Here is a 14,834-nt window from a genome sequence, read left to right on the forward strand (position 1 = left end):
TTAAACTGTACATCTGTGAGTCATGAACAATTTTGTGAATATATCTCAAAATTTAAAAATAAACAGCATCAGTTATGGACATACATGACCTCTATGCTCTCTGGGAGACCAAGAGAGATGATTTCCCTCAGTTTCCAGAAAGGACACTGAAGCTTGGAGGAGATGTAAGTGTTGACACCAGATCTAGTACTCAAGGTCAGGGTTTTGCCACTAAAGTACTTATTACCCAGATTCTGCTTCCACAGAGGAGAGGCATAGGAAATAGTGAACTTGATAAAAGCTCCCATGTCTTAAAAAATACTCCAAATAAGGCTCTTTAAGGCTTCTGGCAGGGACATTTTATTTTTTTTGGTTAAAGCCACATTAAAAAATGCATAAAAACAAACATGTAAACAAGGTATCAGAACTTTGGTTCACTGAAACATCTCACACCTAAAGCATCTGAGGTACAAAGGCACCTTGCGAGGCGCCAGGCAGCCTGATTCTGCTGCAGCCGCTCTGACCCGAGATGGAACAGGCTGACCAGAAAGGCTGGGGACCGAGGTCACCCAGGACCTTCCCCTATCCTCTTGGTCTGCTCCAGACAAACATTCACTTCTCCAAAGACCCGCCTGACAGGGGCTGGAACATACAAAGGTGTTTGTCACGTTGAACTTGAAGACAAAAGGCTGTGGGACCAGGAAGAGGACGGGCAGAAAAGGATGTCTGTCAGTCAACTTCTGTTGATCCACATGGCCTCAAGAACTCCTGTCCTCGTTCATGGAACCACTTATTGGAAACTGTGAACAGATAAAAACTATGTTACAATCCTGTTGGTTAGAGCAGCCCCCCAAATTAATGACTCCTTCAGGATGAATCCTACACTGATGAATCCTACAGTGGACCTGCAATTCAGATGTATGACATGGTCTCAGGTCTCAAGTTACTCAGGAGCTAGTGAGGAAGATATATGTATAAACAGATCATTGTACAAAAGTCTGTCAGTGACAGAAGTTACATGTAAGGTTGCCACAGAAACAGAGCCAAAGGGCATCTAACCATATGAGGGAAGAAGAGACCACAGAGCTGGGCATGAAGCTGAACAGGAGTTACCCAGGGAAGAAATGGACAGACCATGATGGTTCCTATATCAAGAGGGTCCAGGAAGTGAGAACAGGCTGAGAAAGACATCAAGGCATGAATCACCCTGGTGTGTGATAAGGACCCCAGCCAAGCTGATATTATTGGAAATTGGTGGGTAGGAACTGAGAGGTAGGAGAAGAGGGAGAGGAAGCCTGTCAAGATGATGGAGGGCCTGGGCGTCAATTTCAGGAGCTGTGTGCCAGCAGATCCCATATGGGTGCTGTGGGTACCCAAGTGGTCAGCTAAAGCTGTGTCTCAAATTCGCATGAACCATGATTTCATTCCTCAACACAGTCTCTTTCACAATGAATACAACAAAAATTTATTCCAGTGCACTACAGAATTCGTAGAGCATTTTAAATATGTTAACGTAAGGTAATACAGGTACTTCGTTTAAAAGAATCAAATTGTTGCTCAGTTATGGCATGTAAATATTGTGGCTCAGTGGTTGAGCATTGACCTATGAACCAGGAGGTCATGGTTCGATCCCTAGTCAGGACACATGCCCAGGTTGCAAACTCAATTCCCAGTAGGGGGCGTGCAGGAGGCAACCAATCCATGATTCTCTCTCATCATTGATGTTTTCTCTTTCTCTCCCTCTGAAATCAGTAAAAATATATTTTTTAAAAAATCAAATTGTCTACAAAGCTTATAATTATAAACAGCAATCTTCTTCCTACCCCTTCCCACTACCAATCGCCCCTTCCATTAAACATTCAACTTCTTCATTTGTCTTCTGATATTTATCCTCATTTTTCTAAATAACATGGTTATAGTGCTATTTCTTGACTTTCGATTTTAGAATTCTTTTATATTACCTCTAAAACACATACTTATTACTTCCTATATACTTAATATAATTAAATCACAGGTTTTAGTTACATTAATATTGAGTATTTACATTGTTATGGCATGTAAATATTGCTCACACATGAGCCACCTTATAGATTATACTTATATTTCCTTTCTTGTACAACTTTTTTTTCCCCCCTGGTCAGCAACTGCCTTGATTTTCATTTTCATTTGCTCAATTTTCTGTGAACCTATCACTATTTATCTCCAAAACTCCCCAGGAGGGCTATAAACTCATCTCTTTCTGATCACTTCCTGTTACACGCTGGTTCAAGCCTCTCCAGGCTCACCACAGCTGCTTGCTCAAGCTCCAGCCTCTGCAGTTTGGTCCCAGCCTCCAGCCTCATCTCTTGGTCCCTGTGCCATAGGCCTCCCCTTATCCAAGTGACAAAGGAAGCCAGTTCCCACACCTGTGGTGCTGATTTTAGCCTGTGCCTTGCTCCGCATGCCTTGCTTGCCTGGGACACCCCTTCCCCTCTTTGATTCCAGTTGTCCCCTGAGAGCCCCCTCTCAACCCTTGCCAGAGTCCATCGCTCTGGGGAGCCATCCTGGACCTCTGATGCTTGTCTAGCTATTCTTTCTCAGGGCCCCCTCGGCTCTCTTGGCATCTCTGAGAGTGGCTTCAGATAGTTGTCTTGGCACATGCCCAGCTGAATGGTTGGGTGGGACTATCAGTTAGCAGGATAAAAAAAAAAATTTTTTTTAAAACATTAAAATTGCTCCTGCTTCTGCCCAAGACATGCCTTGTATTGTAAGTTCCACTAATATACTCTTGATATAATGGGCGGGGCGGGGGGGGAGACTCTAAAAGGAGGACAGCATGGCTTTGTGAAAATCGGGTAGGAGTTGTCTCCCAGCTCAGAGGCTAAGGACGACCACTAAAGCCCGCCGAGGCCACCAAGGCCAGCACCACTCCTGAAGCCACTCACCCCACTTGCAGCCCACAAGCACGGGGCAAGCAGCGTGTCTCGTTCGGTAGTCACCTTCCCCACTCCGCAAGAGGTTGTACCAGAATACTGCTGTGCCCTGGGAAAAAGAAACAGCCTATCAGACAACATCCTTAGAGACTGGGCTGGAGAACCTGACTCTGAGCACCCCACAGCCCCCCCCCCCCCCCGAGCAGAAACACCCTCTCTTTCCCGTGCACAGGGGGACAGGGCTCTGGGCCTCCAATGAGAGAGAAAAGTTCCCCAGAAAGCACCTACCCTTCATGGAGGATGGGGGGAGGGGGAAGTGGATGCCTGCAAACCTACCTGCCCCTAAGGGACCTCCCTCCCTATCCCTTCTCCCCAGATGGAAGCTGAGGCCACAAGATCAGAGTTTAGGCAAGAAGGGGCTAAGGCCCCTCCCAGTGGGAGTCAAGCAGGCCAAGGAACGGGACTGGGGAACATAAAGCCCGGCTTCAACATCAGAGCCATAAGAACCAGAACTTACCTTCTTAGGCCAAATGGCAGCCCCCAGATCAGGAAAGACGGTGGCACCACCAGCTTCTACATCGCTCATCTGGGAATACAAGGCATAGAGCTTGGCCCTTCTACCCAAGGATTTCAGAGCAACGGAGCCACAAAGGACATGACAAGGTGTGCAGATCAGCCTCCTCTAGACACGAGCAACACGCCTTGGAGGCTCTGCTCCACGGCCAGCCCTTCAGCTCAGAAAAGCTTTTCCCTCAACCCTGCTTCCTCTGTATGGTTCATCAGGACAGTCCCAATGCCATGGGCACGCAAGAGCGGTAGGGGAGGCTCACAGCCCAGCTGTCCTCAGAGGGTAACAATCTAAATCTCAGAAAATGCCTGCCTGACCTCCACCCCTTGCATCCCCATTAGGCCTGGGCCTTGCCTAAGCCACTATACCCACGAGCTCCCCTGACCAGGAGCTCCCTGATGCTTCCAACACCATCTGTGGCCCGCACTGTGGCCTCTGGCTCTAAAACTTGCTCTAGTTACGACACGCACCTTCCCCGGGCCACTGGGTGGGAAGGTAGGGCACTGTCTCTCCAGAGGCCCTGCTTTCTCCCATGGTGAGACCTCAAACGAACCAGAACACAAATTTCATGGAAGGGAGGCTACACTCATGCCCACAAAGTGTGCCTCGACTCACGCCCAAAGCCCCACTTCTTTCTCGTCTGGCTCTCTCACTTCAAGTTTTTGCCTGTAATGTAATAGCATTTGCAGCTAATAAATATTTCCACAGGACACATACCAGACAGACTGAAGGGCACTCGACAGACAGGGGAAATGAATAACATGAAAACCCCTGATGGTAACAGCCCCGGGGATCAAATCCAGACTCTTTTCTAGAACCCGGAGGCCCTGTCAGTCTCACCAGCCTCTCCCTCTAGCCACTGTCAATTCATGCCTCCAAGCCACCAGCCTTTTTCTATTTTTCCAACGTCCCACGCTCCTTCCCTCTTCCAGGTCTCCACACACTCTCTCCTCTGCCAGAAACCAAGTTCTACCAACTATTTTCCACTCAACCTTCAAGTCTCAATATTGACATGTTACTTCCCAAGGGAGGCCTTCTCTGAGCACCAACCCTGAGCTACTGTCTTCAAAGCACTTGTCACCATGGCAATGAAACAATTACCTCTCCTCTGTTTAAAGTCAGCCTTGTATTATTAGACCGTCAGCCTTACAAGAGAGACCACTCTTGTCCTGCTCACCAGCGTGTTCATGGCAGTCCCCAGCACATAAAAGCCACACAATAAAAACTTAAATGAGAAACCAGAGGGAAATATGGACACAGGCATCTGCCTCTGAATTTCTTGACAGCTTCTATGCCTCTTTAAGGCCAGCCCTCTCAGCAGAGGGGCAGGAAACTGTTGCTCATGTGAGGAAAACCCAATGGCCTGAGGCTCGAGTGCAAGCAGCCTGTGGGAGACAGGACACCAAGTTTGGGGAAACAAAGGCAGCTTTCATCTAAGCACTTCACAGCGACTTCCTCACTCTGCTGCCAAGGGGAGAACTTTTGGGGGCACCCACCCCAAAATTCCAGACTAGCACTGGGCCCCTCAAAAAGGAGCCAGGGCCCTAGCCAGTTTGGCTCAGTGGATAGAGCGCTGACCTACAGATCAAAGGGTCCTGGGTTCGATTCCGGGTCAAGGGCACATGTACCTTGGTTGCAGGCTCCTCCCTGGCCCGGGCCCTGGTTGGAGCTCATGCAGGAGGCAACCAATCAATGTGTTTCTCTCACATCTATGTTTCTCTCTGTCTTTCCCTCTCTCTTCCACTCTCTCTAAAAATCAATGGAAAAATATACTCAGGTGAGGATTAACAAACAAACAACAACAAAAAAGAAGCCAGGGATGTGAAGGTCCTAGGGGTCAGGGGAGTGCCCATAGATGGAAACAAAGGCCAACTCTGTACTCCAGCCAAGAAGGGCCGAGCCACTGAGCAACGCTGGTGGTATCAGCCCTGACAGGAGTGGATATTAAGAGCTTTTTGGACCCAGACTCCTCTTAAGGCTCACACACCACACACATCATACTCACGTAGTTTAAGAATGTGGCCACACGGTTCCCCGTCCCTAAATGCTTGAAAACATCGTGCTCATCGTTCTATAAAATTAAGTGAGAGTAAACAGGCGGGCCTGGACCCGATACTTACATAGTTAAGAAACGTCGCTAACCTATTCCCCTCTGTTTTGAGGCCGCTGTCAAAAGGTCGCTGCAACAAACAACAACTTTCACCCAAGTTTGCAACTGACTTCACCCCACCCCTATCCCCCCCACTGGGGCCAAAAGGGTCGGGGGAAGGTAATAAGTGTGCGTTCCACCCATCAGCCTGGACCATGGGCCAAGGCTGCCGGTAAACCCTGGGAGGGCACGGGGTGGGGGGCAGGATCAGCTTTCACAGAGACCTAGTGAGGTCCTCGGCCGGACAGTCAGGGCAGAGAATGACAGGGATGGGCGGGAAGAACACCCCCCACATCCCAGGGGAAGCAGCCAGGGCTTCTGCAGGCCCCAGATTCCAGACTTGGACTTCTCCAGTAACAAAGAATTGGCCCTGGTGAGGCGGGGGGGGGGGGGGGGGGGGGGGGGGGGGGCAGGGGGAGACTGATGGGGAGGCTGAAGTGCTTCTACAAGCTCCAGCCTTCTCAAACCAGCTGGAACAGGTCCCTCTGAAAGCACCGGTGATTTGGGCCTTACCCTAGAGAAGTCAAAGTGTGGCTCGTACTGTCCTCCCATTCCGTAATTAGCAACCTGGTGGGAAATAACAACGTTGGACCTCATCAGCAACGTGAACATCCCAAAGCAGCCCATGTCCCCAGGGGTACTATCTTCCCAGGTAACAACTAGAACCACCTGAACCCCCAAAACCAGAACCCACAAGACCAGCCTCTCTAAGGTAGAAGGTAACTATGCCCGGCCAGCACGGGCAGAGCAAAGGCTGCAAACATGTCTACCGCTAGGGGGAGAGTAAGGCTGCAGCACCAATGTGGTTTCCCAAACAGAACATGGGCCCCCTGCTTGTGGCCACTGTGGAGAAGCTCCTGCCCTGCAGGGACACGCAGATGGCAGCAGAGGGAGCCCTTGAGACAGGCCCGGGCCCAAGCCCTGTTTGGGAGATAATGAAAAGGTAATTCAGAGGAAAGCCAACAACAAACTCAAGATTGGGATTTCCTTTTTTTTAACACTAGTTTGGGAGCTTCTCAGTGCCTGGCACTGCTCCTGCCACATCGGTCACCATGCCCATGGAGGGACGAATTCCTCCATCGGGCAGCTGTCCACGGCATGGAGTACTTTGCCTCCAAGTGAAGCAGCAGGACATGGGCGGCCGGCTGCAGGTGGCCAGAGCTGCTGCCGGACCTCGGTGGCCCCTGCAGGAGCTTGGGCCTGGAACAGAACCTGAGCCACCTCGCTGCAGCAACCACCAGGTGTCATTACTGGGATTGGAAACAGTAAATGCCTTTGTGAATAGTTTATCAGCACAATGTAAGTCCTACATCACAACAGTTATTTTAGCTTCAGGAGATATGCTCATGAAAGCTGATCAATCAAGTGGCACCACCAAAGTCCATCTGGGAACACTTGGCTACTGTGTCTTACCGAAACCCGAAAACCCTGTGGGCTCAGTTATTGGTCCTCAGAAAATTGGTACTTTTAGTGTATTCTTCTCGGCGATTTCAACCGTCAGGTGAAAAATGCTGCACAGTTAGGAGGGCCTTAGACCTGGGGGGGGGGGGGCTGGGAGGGTGGACTTTACAAGAGAGAATCCTCCTTTTGGAGCATAAACAATATCTGCCCAATGGAATGAGGTGCAGAATTTGGGCAGCATAATTTTCGGTCTCCACAAAAATAAAAACTTTGATATGAAGAATCAGGGGATGAAAAAATGCTGTCATCCACTGCTTCAGCCTTCAAGCTCCCCATACCCTAAACACCTAGCAATCCTGTTGTTGGTGCAGGAGGCTGAGTCAACAGGTGGCCCGAAGGCTAGAGGTGCCTCTAAGGAGGGAAATGCTAGAGCAGTTGACGAAGTGACAGTACAAATGCTTTTTCTGTGGATCCACCCTCGTCGAGAACTTAAGAGAAAATTTAAAACATGACTGTGATCACCGTGCCACTGCATGCGGGAAATTCCATCACGCTTGTCGCTGGAGCTGTGGGGCAGGACTGTATTTCCCAGCACTTGCACTTGTTGGGTGAAGTGCTTACGTGTTCGCATCCCAGGGAGTGAGAGAAGCCTCATTGCTTTGGCTGGCTTATCTTTTAACAGTTGGGGAACCACATGTGATCATGGTGCTGCAGCTATTGTACCTACACTATCTAATACTGTTCCCAAAGAAAGCAAGTGTCATGGAAACTTCTGGATGTGCAGCAATCAGATTCACGGTCTGGGCAAACTCCGGTCACCAGACTCATACCTTTAATAACAAGCAACTGCACATCAAAACTGATTCCTGTGAGGAGGTAGTCTTTTGAACCTTTAGAGAGTTAGTCATTTGAAAGATGAGGGTTTTTATGATGCAGAGATCAGAGTGAAGACGAAAAAAAAAAAAAAGTTAGAGCCCAGCAGGCATGGCTCAGTGGTTGAACATCAACTTATGAACCAGGAGGTCACGGTTCAATTCCCGGTCAGGGCACATGCCTGGGTTGCAGGCTCAATTCTCAGTGTGGGGTGTACAAGAGGCAGCCGATCAAGGATTCTCTCTCATCACTGATGTTTCTGTCTCTCTCTCCCTCTCCCTTCCTTTCTGAAATCAATTTTTTTTTTAAGTTAGAAATCCCTTTTTTGGTGAGGCTGAGACACTGAGTTAGAAGTGTCTTCAATCTCAGAGAATTCTAGCAGTGTAGCCTCTCTTCCTCCTTCTGGCCCTCATCCAATTCACAACAAACCTCAATAGCAAACACTCAACTATGGCTGAAAAAATGTCGACAAGTAGCAGGGGAACCAGCTCCTTTCCAGAAGCCTGCAGCATTCCACAGGGACCCTGCTGTGCATTTATCACACTGCAAGTGGTCCCCGTGGAATAAGCACTTAGCGACAGATGCTGAAGCCCGGGTTCCTGTCCCCCAGACCATGTAGGATCAAAGCTTGCAACACTGCTGGCTGGCAAAGGAAATGCCAAGACAGCACTAAAAAACAAAGCAAACAAACATGGCGCCTGGCCCTGGCTGGGCGGCTCAGTTGGTGGTGTCGCCCTGTACACCAAAAGGCTGACCGTTCCATTCCTGGTCAGAGCACATGTCCAGGCTGTGGGTTCAGTCCCCAGTCAGAATGTTTACGGGAGGCAACTGATGGATGTTTCTCTTTCACATTGATCTCTCTCCCCTCTCCTTTCCTCTCTCTCTAAAATCAATAAAAATATATATATTTTTTAAAACTGTGGTTGATTTCATACATATCCATGAAGATGACCTTCAAATTTGTTTTTCTAATTGCCGAGAGAGAGAGAGAGAGAGAGAGAGAGAGAGAGAGAGAGAGAGAAAGAGAAAGAGAGAGAGAGAGAGAGGGAATGAATTTGCTTGGGTGTGTCCAGGCACAAGTTCAGAGAATCTTTTCCAAGTAATCTTCAGTTAAATATTCTAATAAGCTCTCTGACTGATCAGACCCAAATGCCAAGCCTACAGGTGAAGAGTGAAATCCTTAAACATGTAGAAACTCTGGCCAAACAGATCCAGGAGATTCGAAAAAAATGCCAGTGAAATTTCTCTGACAATGTCTCAGGCCATCACTATACACAGAACCCACAAGTTCCGATGTTCAGAAGATGGCCAGTGCTGACTTGAACTCAATAGACTGAGGTTTCATTATTAGGAGCTTCACCCAAAACTTTCCAGCAAAGTGCTGCCATGTGTCTTCACAATCACCTCTGCAATGGGCAGGGGGCCAGGGCTCCACAGCGGGCACTTAGAGAAAGGCACTCCACCTTCACCAGCCAGCTGGTCCAGGCCGCTCACTTCTATCAATATACCACAGAGCACTTTACCTCCAAGAACCTTTGACCGGGACTCAGCCCCATGCCCTCTGAAGGTATTTATAGCTCTCTTAGAGGTGTCCCTGGAACAACTCAGGGTTTCAGCTTCTGTATTTAAGAAGACATGAATGGGCCTGCCAGACCCACCACTGACCTCTAGTTCCTAGTCACATAGAAGACAATCAATATTTGCTGAATGTTAACTGTTGAATGCCGCAGGCATGCTTAATTCTGGCTTCCCAATGTGACGTCACTCCATATTCACAGCATTATGCAGTCATGCAGTTTATTGGACAGGCCTCCCTCAGCCTGGCCCTGGGCACCTTGGGAGCCCATGTATCCAGGAATACCCCTGCCCAATCCCAGGTCCCAGGGACCAGCCATACCTGCAACAATTCTGCAGTCTTTACTGTTAGCCCTGTGATGTGCTGCATTCGACGGTTCACTCGAGCCACAACGGGATCATCGTCCTCCTCCAGCCAGGAGCTAAGGCAAAAGACGGCGAGAAAGAGAGGAAGGGAAGCCAGGCTTGGATGAGGTCCTGCACTCTCTACCCAGAGGCAGCGTGGGTGAGGGCTCTAAGCGGGGGAGGTAGGACAGGTAGGACAAGCCAAGCCACCCTCCCTCAAGGAATCCCTGGGTAGGGCCTGGGAGGCCCTGGAGTGGGGGCTTGAACAGTCACCCTGCCCCCATCACCTTTGCTGACCTTTTGGAAACCCTGTAGCTGGCAACAGTGAGGACGCCTGTCTTGGGATCACGAACAGTGGCTCGTGCAAGCTGGAAGGCAGAAAGAGAGGACAGACTTATCCTTCTTTGCCTTGAGTGTTTTCCTCGAGAGACTGGGACCAGATCTGCCCGTCAGGCCAGTGAGGGAAGAAGCTCTGCAGGCAATGGCTCTCGCCGAGGCCCCATGATCCTGCAAGCCAGGCCAGTGACGTCGTCTGGAGCGCCCACATTTCTGCTCTGCTGTCAGACCCTGGCCACTGACCGGCTCCGTCCCCACCCACCCTTGTTTTCACTCAGGTTGGTGCTGTCTGCAGCGTTATGCCTATGGAGTCGGCTTGTCCATCCATCCATCTTCCCAGACAGCCCCCTTTCTCACCAGGCCCACGTACCACCCCTGCCTGAGCACAGCCTGTGTGTGGCTGCTCCTGCCACTCAAATTGTGGCAGCGTCCTTGCGTCTCAACCGGCTCCTCTCAACCTGGTCAAGCCCACAGTCCTGCTGAACCTCAGTGGCCTCCTCTGCCAAGAAACCGACCTAAACAGCCTCCTGCTGCCCCCGCTCCCACTGGCTCCCGCTGCTGCAGAAGCACATAAGGAGGCACGGATCCCACTCCCTTAGGTAAAGTCTCAAAGGGTCAGATGATAGAATTGGGACATAAGTGAACGGCTGCCTGGAAGCCAGCCACCTCACATACACACATGTACACTTCACATGCACGCACAGCCCTCACCTACCTCATCTCTCCCCAGTCTCCATAGGCAGGTGCAGCGATACACTCCCAGGAAGAACCTGCTGCCCACAGCCAGCCCCCAGTGCTTCAGCTGTAGACTGTCCTAATGAACTCACATGGGTGGGACCACAGACCCAGACATCCCACCCCAACTTCCCCTTAATCTCAATAAACACCTCATGAGTGCCTACTCCATGCTTGGCACTATGCTGGGTCACTAACACGTGGCCCCTGCCCTCAGACAACTCAGTCAAGTGAGGAAGGCAGAAAACTAGCTGGGTAATTGCAGCACGGCATGGGAAGAGCTGGGAGGGGGCATGCTTAATGTCAGTGGGAGCCCAGTCTGCAGGGTCAAGAACGGTGTCCTGCAGGAGGGGATCATGTAGCTGAGACTTGAAGGGTAAGCAGGAGTTAGCCAAGTGGGGGAGCATTACAGGAAGAGGGGAGGAACAGCAATGCAGAGGGCCAGGGATGAAAATGGGTGTGGCACTATGTCTGTGGGTTATAAGTTAGACATAAGAGAATAGGCTAAAGAGGCAAGTATGTGTGGAGGAGTGGGGGTCGGGGGGGGGGCTGGGTCTAGATGTGACCTTGTGGCAAATAACCAACAGGGACAGCTTTCATACAGGGTAGGGACACTCACAGCCTGAGTGTAAGAAGCATCCCTGTGCAAAGTTGAGTAAGGAGGAACCAGAGTGGGAACAAGGAGGCCAGTGGGGAAGTCAAGGCAGAAGTGAGGGCAAGAGATGCTGGTAGTCTGGGCAGGGGCAGCAGAAGGGATGGAGAGGAGCAGATGGGCCAGAGTGGTCAGGAGGTGCGATCAACCAACTGGACGCTCTGCTGCCCTAGCGTGTTCTGGTAGACAGCCAGTGCACCCGGCGGGGGGGGGGGGGGGGGGGGGCTTCCCTGAGCGCCTGCCTACGGCTCCTCCCTGATGACAACTGTGGGGGCAGCCAGACCCCATCCAAGCATCGGAGCCTCACTGCTGGCCTGACACCCACTGGAGACCTGACAGCTGTGCTCTGCTCCCCAGGACAGACAGGGCTATTTTGAAAACAGACTGGGGACTCCCAGGCAGCTGCCAAGCATTCCCCACAGGCCAAGTGAAGCTCGTCGGCCCCACTTCAAAGCCGACATAGCATCTGTCCCTCACAGGCTCCGGAAAAGGAGCGGTCAGCATGTGTGGCTCTTCACATGGCTTCTGTTCAAAGACAAGTTTTCTCAACATCCCCTCGACGGCCCCCGCCTGCCACACACGTGCATGCGTGCACCCCCTGTTCCACACACACACACACACACACACACACACACACACACACACACAGAAGTGTTTCACTGCCTGGGTCTAAGGAACATGTGAGGAATTTCTCAGGAGATTCTGACACAGCAGTGCCGCTCTCACCCGGCAACTTCCTTGGAGGGCTTTGGAGCTGATGCGGAGAGTGCAAAGGGAGGTTGAGGTGGGAGGTCCTGGTCCCCCTTCTCCACACATACTGGCTAGAACCTCCCTCGGCCACATCAATGATACAACTGACGGTAGAACCCCAAGTCAAGGTCACTCCAGGATGAGGTCCAGGGCGCAGGGCAGGAACCTAGGCTTCCTCTTGGCCACTACAATTCTATTAGGAGCAGAGCAATAGCGGGTCCAGCTAAGTCCTCCCTGCTCATCACCAGTGACAGGGGAGCGGTGGGGATATGGCAGCAAGCAGTTCTCCTTGAAAGATGTCACATGGAAGCAAATCTTTTATGAACTAGAAATAGAAAAGTAACTTTATCATATGATGACACATATACAAAACTAATAGCCAAGTGCATACTTTGCAGTGAAATACCAGAAGAATTCCCAGTTAATTACAAGACAAGGATGCCTCTTATTTCAATGCTCCACAAGTTCTGGGCAGCTCACTAAGGCATTAAAAACAAAAGAACTATAAATATTAAGAAGACAACATTTTTCTAAGTTGCAGGTGATACGACTATCTGAACAACCCAAGGGAATCAGCTGAAGACCAAAAGAGGAATGAGGAGTAAGTTCAGTGACAAGCTGTGACCTGCACAAGTCTCGGTTTCCGCGTGGGGAAGAGGAACATAAGGACACAGCCTGCTTAACAGATCTAAGCACTGAGGACAGGGCCTCTCACACACAAGAACTTGATTAATATTAGCTATTACTATGAAATATACTTTACAATCAACAGTTTAGCATATCATCGCAAACTAATATAACAATGCAACCAGTAAAAATAAAACAATGAAGAAACAAAGTGAAGTTACAGTAACAAGAAAACTACCTAGGAGTAGACGTAAGAAGAAATATGCAGGGCTTGATGAAGACAACGGTAAGAGATATGAATCAATGAGGACACCCAGAAGGCTCTTGGATGAGAAGAATCAATATTGTAACAATGATCACTCTTCTCCTGTGCAGTCCTGATCAGGAGCTCCACAGGACGCAGCCGGGCAGCACCTCCTAAAATCTCACCCACACACACCAGCTCCAATAGGTAAGCGGACACTCCTCACCGTGCGCCTGCCCTGACCCCTGTGTGCGCTTCTATCCTAGCAGCTGTGCTCTGCTCAGCTGACCTGGCTGTCCACATCGGTTCCTCAGTCTCCTTCCCCACTGGACCCACAAGGTCACACTGAGTCTGCAGCACCTCAGCACCCCCACAGCGGACTCATGCTGGACACCGGCCAAGGCCAGCTGGGTAAGCGACAAACTGCCCCATGGTGCCAGGAATGAGTGACCCAAGAAGGACCTGCAGAGACACCTACTTTGGGTTTTGCGATGTCCTTGATCCTCTGGATTTCCTCGTCAGACATGACGTCGTAGTACCTGACGATGTGCGGGCTGTCCCACTCGTCCTCCTCTTTGAAGGGGGCGATGAGCAGCTGTGGCGTCCTGTTGCCATCGTGGTACCTACAGAAAAGCCTCTTCTGCCTCTTGGGTGTCTGGGGAGCACAGAGCAACAGCCCCGAGCTGAGTGAGTCCTAAAGCCTGCCCCAGGCTGGCTGGCTGCAGACACCGGTCTCACGCCCTGTGTCCAGCAGCGGCTCCCTCCCACCCCACCACAGAAGAAAGCAAAACCCCTCAGCTTGATGGGCATAAAATGATACCCCAAACATCAGGCAATGTTTCTTCTTTCCCAAGTTCTGTGGCACAGGGTGACCCCTGACCTTTTTCACGGAGGTGTGAGTCGGTGTAAAGGGCTGGGGCATGGGGAGCCTTTCCAGGAGGAAGGGCCAGCGGGAGCGAGGCACTCAGGCCTGGAAAGGGCCCAGACTGCCCACACCTGAGCCTCCCTAAGGAAGCACCGGGATCCCAGGGCTCTCAAGGCCAGTGATACCCGACACCAAATTCTAGCAACTGCCGAGTTCCAGCAACTGTCCCGTCTCTACTACAGAGACCAGGACTTCCCTTGGGGCCTGAGCAACGTCCACATTCAGGGTTGTCTTCCCAACAGGAACTGGGCATGTTGGGGTGGGGAGGGAAGCTCAGTAATAACTTAGAGGATTGAAAATCTGCCTGAGATCTGAGGGGAGAAAGTCTCCTGTCCTGTATCTCCAAGAACGCCCACACGTCACCCTCAGCAGATACTACAAAGAACTAGGGAAGATGCTGAAAAAGAACCCACAGAGAAACTTCCTCCCTAAATCTGCCTGTCCAGAGCCAAAGCCCGGGCCCACAGCCCGGGCCCCTGACCCAGCCACGTGTCTCACCAGTTTGACGCCCTCCCCACGACAGAGGCTCTCGTAGACGTCCCTCTCGGGCAGGTAGTCCGCAGGCCTTTCGTAGGTGCTGTCCTGGGGCGCTTGTCCAGCTTCTGTCTGATTTGATGCCATTTTTCCTCTTTCTTCCTCCAGCAACTGTTCAAAGTAACGCAGATTCCCTCCAGCTCGGTCATGGCTCGGGTCTAGAAAAGGCAAAGCACAAGAAGGAAAAGGAAACCACAAACATCTGTTAGGTCATTTAGAGAAACGATTC

The 14,834-nt window shown here is 50.8% G+C and overlaps 1 protein-coding gene across 3 annotated transcripts in view; it reads right to left on the reverse strand.

The window, feature by feature from the left end:
* Positions 1 to 315: 315 nt before the first annotated feature.
* Positions 316 to 14,834, reverse strand: part of P4HA2 (prolyl 4-hydroxylase subunit alpha 2) — a 33,707-nt gene continuing 19,188 nt past the window's right edge. For 2 of the 3 annotated variants that reach the window (XM_079771571.1, XM_079771570.1), the window contains exons 8-16: positions 14,570 to 14,763; positions 13,625 to 13,801; positions 10,100 to 10,170; positions 9,780 to 9,879; positions 6,122 to 6,175; positions 5,465 to 5,530; positions 3,409 to 3,477; positions 2,904 to 3,000; positions 316 to 779 (exon numbers count right to left, since the gene is read on the reverse strand). In XM_079771571.1, the coding sequence (XP_079627697.1) occupies positions 709 to 779; positions 2,904 to 3,000; positions 3,409 to 3,477; positions 5,465 to 5,530; positions 6,122 to 6,175; positions 9,780 to 9,879; positions 10,100 to 10,170; positions 13,625 to 13,801; positions 14,570 to 14,763 (899 nt within the window). In that variant the 3' untranslated portion in view covers positions 316 to 708. Of the gene's footprint in view, positions 780 to 2,903; positions 3,001 to 3,408; positions 3,478 to 5,464; positions 5,531 to 5,579; positions 5,640 to 6,121; positions 6,176 to 9,779; positions 9,880 to 10,099; positions 10,171 to 13,624; positions 13,802 to 14,569; positions 14,764 to 14,834 lie in introns of all 3 variants that reach the window. The other variant, XM_079771572.1, reaches the window with a different exon arrangement.

Source organism: Cnephaeus nilssonii (assembly GCF_951640355.1).
Source record: "Cnephaeus nilssonii genome assembly, chromosome: 5".
NCBI lineage: Eukaryota > Metazoa > Chordata > Mammalia > Chiroptera > Vespertilionidae > Cnephaeus > Cnephaeus nilssonii.